Source organism: Chamaea fasciata, unplaced genomic scaffold (genome assembly GCF_029207755.1).
Source record: "Chamaea fasciata isolate MVZ Bird 193981 ecotype frontalis unplaced genomic scaffold, bChaFas1.0.hap1 SCAF_29, whole genome shotgun sequence".
Classification (NCBI taxonomy): Eukaryota; Metazoa; Chordata; class Aves; order Passeriformes; family Sylviidae; genus Chamaea; species Chamaea fasciata.
Window position 1 is genome coordinate 2,545,169 of NW_027094114.1, and position 7,095 is coordinate 2,552,263.

At 48.6% G+C, this 7,095-nt stretch overlaps 1 protein-coding gene across 1 annotated transcript; it reads left to right on the top strand.

Annotated features, from left to right (window-relative positions):
• The first annotated feature begins 1,575 nt into the window (after window positions 1–1,575).
• LOC136302455 (IgGFc-binding protein-like) lies at window positions 1,576–6,833 on the top strand. Its single transcript, XM_066205943.1, has 7 exons — window positions 1,576–1,651; window positions 2,208–2,788; window positions 3,168–3,735; window positions 3,936–4,129; window positions 5,552–5,800; window positions 6,490–6,712; window positions 6,829–6,833. The coding sequence occupies exons 1-7, from the start codon at window positions 1,576–1,578 to the stop codon at window positions 6,831–6,833; spliced, it is 1,896 nt and encodes a 631-aa protein (XP_066062040.1).
• Window positions 6,834–7,095: the final 262 nt, after the last annotated feature.

Sequence of the window (7,095 nt, forward strand, 5' to 3'; positions counted from 1 at the left end):
TGCCACTGCACCCTGACCACTGTCTCCCTCCCTGTCCGGCTCTCACTTGCCTGCCCAACAGCACCTACAGCACCTGTGGCCTTGCCTGCCCTGCCACCTGCAACATTCCTGCTGTGTCATCCAGCTGCACTGCTGTCACCACCTGCGTGGACACCTGCGTGTGCCATGAGGGCCTTGTCCTTGATGGCAACACCTGCTACCCCCCTCTGAATGTGGCTGTGTCTTTCGGGGTCTCTTCCGTGGCCTTGGTGAGGAATTTTGGGGTGACCTCACCTGCACCCAACGCTGCGTTTGTGACGCGGAGCAGCGGCAGGCGGTGTGCCGGGATTCTGGTTGTGGCGCCAAGGAGGAATGCCGAGTGGAGGAGGGGATCCAGGATTGTTATCCCAAAATTTCTGGGGTCTGCACTGCTGTTGGAGCCACCCACTACGAGACCTTTGATGGCAAGAGATTCGTCTTCCAGGGGACATGTACCTACCTGTTGGTTGGGTTATGTGAGGACACCCCAAATTTGGTGGGATTCCAGGTATTGGTGCAGAATGGCCACCGGCGTGACAAGCTCATGTCATCCATTGCTGTGGTGACAGTCAAAGTCTACAACAAAACCATCAGCATCAGCAGGGAACACCCTGGAAAAATCATGGTGAGTTTAGGGAATGATCCCTTATCTTTTCACCACATTCTGCACCTCATCCCAAACCTCATCCCATTAACAAGTGCTTAAATCTGAAATGTAATAGAATCAATGTCATTTGGGTGTTCCAGCTGTTGAAAGCGGAATTGGAATTTGCCATCAGACCCAAAAGTTATCAATTTTTATGGTTTTCTCCCCAGATCAATGAGTGGTTGATCAGCCTCCTCTTGGGACTTGGACCTTCTCACCCTCTTAAATCCCAAATTTAATTCAATTCAAAATTTAATTAAATCAATGCTTTTTGATTGCTCTGGCTGTTGAAAATAGTTGGAATTTACCATCAGGCTCCAAATTTGATCACTTTTTATGGTTTTCTCTCCAGATTGATGAGCAGTTAGTCAATCTCCCGTATCGCTACAGTGAAAGAAAGATTGTTGTCTATCGTGACGGGCAGGACGTGGTGGTAGAGACCAATTTTGGCCTCGTTGTCACCTGCGACTGGTACAGCCACATCACAGTGCCCAGTGGCTTTGCCAACACCCTGTGTGGGCTCTGTGGGAACTACAATGGCGCCGCCAGCGACGACATGTGACATCAGACCCAGATGCCTTTGGGAGCAGCTGGAAGGTCACAGATGTCCCAGGATGTGGTGAGAGGTCAACAGTGGAATGTTCCAGCACTGTTGCACCTTCCCGGCTTCAACAGCAAGTATCTGGGAAGGGGTGTGAAATTATTTTGGAAGCGGATGGACCTTTTGGAGCATGTCATGGTCATGTTGATGCCCACCAGTACTTCCAGAGCTGCATCCATGACTCCTGCCTGTTCCCTGATCAGGAAGAAGGGATGTGTGCAATCATTGCCCTCTACGCCACCAGATGCCAGACTGCTGGTGTGTCCATTGGGAGGTGGAGGACAGATAATTTCTGCTGTAAGTTGGGATAATGGGAGGGATTTTCCTTCAGCAGTATCCAGAGGATCTGCAAGTCTGCTCCAAATCCATGTATGAACAAGCCAGAGGTGGGTGTGAATCCAGTGGGATTTCCACCCAAACTCTTGGTTGATCCCATAATCCACCCAAAATAAACCCTTCCTAAGGTAGCTGTCTCATCTGGAATAAGTAACCCCTTCTAAATCTCCAGTTTCCTGGTTTTGGCTACAAAATGGATAATTTAGCGGGCCAACCACCAAAAAATGCACCAAAAATAGTGGAATTGTGTTAAAGGGATCCAGCTTGGAGGTCAGTTGAGGACCCAGTGTGGAGCAATTCTTTGGGTGAATGTTGCATTTTTCTCCATGAAAATGTGGGAAATTGGGTGGTTTAGCAGTAAGAATTCCTATTGTAATGGGCTGGCATATTCTTTATGGATGATCATTGGATCGTCATCAGATAATCATTGGGTCATCATTTGATGATGCCCCTCATCACATCCGCAGGGAGGAAAATTGAGGGTTTGCCATGAAACTGGGCTAAAAATCTCTGTATTTGGTGAAGTTTGCTCCTGAATTCCAGGAAATTTCCAGGATTTGGCTTGGAATTTCCTGGTTCCTCAGGAATCCCATTGTCTCCCGGCAGATATTCCCTGTCCTTCCAACAGCTCCTATGAGCTCTGCTCGCACACCTGCCAGCACACCTGCGGCGCTGACTCTGCCACGTGCCCAGGGCGGTGCCGTGAGGGCTGCACATGTCAGGATGGTTTCATGCTCAGCGGCGATGAGTGCGTCCCCACGTCCCACTGTGGCTGCAGCCACCACGGAGTCTACTACAAAGAGGGGGAGACGTTCTACCCCACAGAGAAGGAGATGTGCCAGTGCCTCTCTGGTGGCACTGTGAAGTGCCAAAATACTTCCTGTCCTGATGGCCGCCCTGGGAAGGTCATTGATGGTGTCTTCCAGTGTCCCTTGCAGGTGTCCAGCACCTGCGTGGCCACAGGTGACCACACCTATGTCAGCTTTGATGGGATGGCCTTCAACATCACTGGTACTTGTTCCAACATCCTCACCCAGACCTGCACAGGTGACAACGCGACATCATTTACTGTCACAATCCAGAAGGAGGCGCGGCAGAAGGGGAAGGTCTCTGGGATACAAGCATTGTCTGTGGAAGTCTATGGGGTCACCTTGACCTTGAAACAAGGAGAGAGGGCAGATGTCATGGTAAGGTGGCACTTGATATTCCAGATCTCATGGGATGCCCCCCAAATTGGGTTTCCTTGATGCAAGAGACACCTCAGCCCATCTCCAAGCCCAGTCCATACTCCTGCCAACCTTTCTTTGTAAGCAAGGTCTGTAAATGCACTAAAACTTTGGTGGGAAAGTGTTTTCCCTAAATTTTTTGTTCTACCTCAATCAGCCGCAAATCTGTGCTTCCTTGATGAGGGGAGCCCTCACTCCATCTGCAAGACTAATCCATTCTCGTCCGAACTTTTCCTTCCAAGTGGGATCCACAAATGTGTCAGAATATTGTTTGGAAGATGTTTTCCCAAAATTTTTTGTCTCACCTTCTCACTGGAGGACTCTTCCTTCTCTATCCCAGGTGGATTCCATCTCCCACCACCTCCCCACCATCCTGAGAGAGGGACAGGTCCAGGTCTATGTACATGGGACAGGTGTCCTGCTCCGCACTGACTTCGGCCTCGTTGTCCACTATGACCTTGTCCAGCACGTGATGGTCACAGTCCCCCAGACCTACATGGGGCGCCTGTGTGGCCTCTGTGGCAACTACAATGGCCAACGCAATGACGATTTCCAGCTCTCCAGTGGCCAACTGGCTCCAGATGCAACAGCCTTTGGATCTGCATGGAAAACAACAGACACGCCTTGCGATGACACGTGTCCCAAGGATGAGTGTTCCACCTGCCCAGAGGAGAAAGTGGCAGTCCTCCAAAGACCCAACTACTGTGGCCTCCTCACGGCCCCCGAAGGTCCCTTTGGCTCCTGCCATCGCATGATCGACCCCATCCCGTATTCCCAATCCTGCATCCATGACCTCTGTATGATGGGAGGGGACACGCATGTCCTGTGCCAGAATATCCAGAGCTATGTCACCATGTGCCAACATGCCGGAGTCACTGTGGGGGCTTGGAGGACACCATCCTTCTGCCGTGAGTTTTGGGAGGGCACAGGGGAAAATGTCCTGTTTGGGGTTGGGAAGATCTCCAGGTGATACTGGAGTTTGGGGGGGCACAGGCGGGGAATGTTCCCTGTTTGGGTGTGGGTGACAGTGGTGACACCATGGGGTGATGGGATGAGCTTTAAGGTCCCTTCCAATACAACTCAATCCATGATTCCATGAAAATTCCAGCCCTCACCTGCCCAGCCAACAGCACCTACTCCATTTGCACTAACACCTGTGCCAACACCTGTGCTGGAAATGCCACCACCTGTCCCCAAACCTGCACTGAGGGCTGCCAGTGCCATCAGGGCTTTGTCTTTGATGGACACAGTTGCATTCCTGAGGAGCACTGCGGATGCTTTAGCGATGAGGAAGACTATAAGGTAGTATTTCTGCCCTTTTTTCCTGTTTTTAGGCATTTATGTCTTTTTTCCCTTCATTTTTTCCCTATTTTTATACATTTGCTTCCTTTTTTTCTTTCATTTCCTTCTTCCTTCTTCTATTTTTATGTCTTTAGCTATATTTTTCCTCATTTGTTTTCTCTTCTCTCCTATTTTTCTGCATTTACCTGTTTTCATGTTGTTTTCTTTTTTCCTAGCCTAATGTATTTACATTTTAAAAGTTAATTTCCCCCATTAAAAATTAATTTCCCCCTATTTTTATGCATTTACACCTTTATTTCTTGCATTTCCCCCTATTTTTCTATCTCATTTTCCCACCATTTTTCCCCTTTCCATCCCCCTATTTTTATGTCATATTTCTCTTGCATTTCCTTTCTTTTCCTCTATTTTTAGGCAGTGAAATCTTTTTTCTTGCCTGTATTTCTCCCTGTTATACATTTGCATTTCTTTTTCTGCATTTCCCACATTTTTCCTATAATTATGCTTTCCCCCAGCATTTCCCCCCTATTTTTATGCATTTATGTCTTTTTTTCCCTGCATTTCCCCCTTTTCCTCTATTTATAGGAAAGGTAAGTATGTACATCCCTTTGCCTTGCAATTTGTTCACTATTTTCCCTATTCTTCTCCATTTATGCCCTTTTTTTCTGCATTTTTTCTTTATATCCCCTATTTTCATGGGTTTCCCTTTCTCCCTTCTCCCTCCCCACAGCCCCATGAGATGTTTTTCAGGGATCACTGCCAGCGCCGTTGCACCTGTGTCCCTGGCCAGGGCCTTACCTGCCATGAGCACACTTGCACTGAGGACGAATCCTGCGAAATCCGGGAAGGGGTCTTGGGATGCATCAATAAAAGTGAGGAAAAATGAGGGAAAAGGGGACTTTCGATGCAAAGTGGATCTGGGGATGCTTGAGGGGTTGACTGTGGAAAAAAGGGAAAGGGAGGTGGAGGGAACAGAATCCTGCGTGTGTCACTAAGCCTCAGGGATGGGGCAATTCTTCTGATGGTTTCTCCTAAGGTTTCTCCCATCCCATGGCTTCTTCTGTGGTCTTTCCCATGGTTTTTCTCATTGTTTTTCCCATGGTCTTTCCCATGGTTTTCCATCCCATGATTTCTCCCATGGTTCATTCCACTACTGTTCCCATAATTTCTTCCATACGGTGATTTTTCCTATTCCGTGGTCTTTCTCATCTCAGAGTTTTCTCTCTCATGTGAGTTACCCCCAATTTTTTCCCTATCCTTTTCCCCAGCCCATGGCTTCCTGCAGTGTTTATCTCCTATTTCACCCAGCCCACGGCTCATCCTGCTCTCCCTCTCCTCCCAGACCCCTGCAAGTCCCTGCACTGCCGCCCCAAGGAGCGCTGCCGGCCCCACGGTGCCCAATCCCGCTGTGTCCCGGCCCTGGTTGCCACGTGCTGGGCATGGGGTGACCCACACTTCCGCACCTTCAACGGCCTTGACTTCGACTTCCAAGGAACCTGCACCTACACCATGGCCGAATCCCATGGAAATGACCCTGGGCTGGTGCCCTTCAGGGTTGAGGCCAAGAACGATATCCGTGGCGGGATCCAATCTGTGTCCTATGTCTCCTTGGTCAATGTTGACGTCTACGGACAACGCATCTCCTTCCACCGGAATGAAGTTGGAAAAGTCCGGGTGAGTTGGGTGGAAATATGAGATTTTGGGCTTTTCCCCCACTTTTTGCTTCATCCAGCCAGTGCCAATGTTATTTTGGGATAAATCAGTCAGATTGGGAGATGGATTGTTGAAATGTTGGGATATTTTGGGAATAAAATGTTTGGATATGTCAGGAATAAAAAGTTGAGAAATGGTGGGAACAAAATATGGGAAAGAGAATATCTGGAAATTTCAGGAACAGAATGTTGTGATAAGCTTGGAATAAGATGTTGGGATTTGTTAGGAATGAAATGTTGGGGTATGTCAGCAATAAAACAGGATATGCCGGGAATAAGATGTTGAGATAAACTGGGATAAAATGTTGGTGTGTCTAGAGAATAAAATATTTGGGTATTTCAGGAATAAAATGTTGGGATGCAGCAGGGATAAAATACTCTGGGGTGTTTGGATATTTTGGGAATAAAACATTGGGTCATAGTGGGAAGAGAATGTTGGGGTATGTCAGTAGCAAAATATGGCAGGAATATAATGTTGGGATATGTAAGATGTAAAATGTTGGGATATGATGCAATTTAGCATTGGAATATGCTGGGAATAAAGAATGGGGCTATGTGGGGAATAGAATATTAGGGTACATTTGGAATAAAATATTGGTGTGTGTTGAGAATAAAACATTCAGATAACTGGGAACGTTGGGCCGTCGGCAGGTGAATGGGGAGGTAACGCTGCTCCCAGTGCTCCTGGCAGATGGGAAGGTGCGGGTCCGTCCCAGTGGGCTCCGTGTTGCTCTGGAGACAGACTTTGGTCTCCGGGTCTCCTATGACTGGAACTGGCACCTCCTGATCGACCTCCCCAGCAGCTACTTCCGCCATGTCCGCGGCCTCTGCGGGAATTTCAACCTCAAGCCCCTCAACGACATCCCCGAGGCTGGTGACAACATCACTGCCATTGTCACATGGGCCAAAAGCTGGAAAAGTGCTGACTCTGAGGCCAGTGACCCAATTTGTTGGGACTATTGTGATGGAACATGCCCAGTGTGTGATGAGGATAAGAAGGAGCTTTATGGCAGGAACCAATATTGTGGGATCATCAAAAAATCCTTCCAGGGACCCTTCAGAGCATGTCACAACATAGTGAAGCCTCAAGACTTCTATCACAGCTGCCTGTCAGACCTATGCCTGAGTGATGGGGCGAGGTCGATCCTCTGCCAGGTGCTGGAGACATACGCGGCAACGTGTCGGAAGCGTGGAGCTGTGGTCCATGACTGGAGGACGCCATCAGGATGCCGTAAGAGCTGGGGTTTTCTTTGAGAA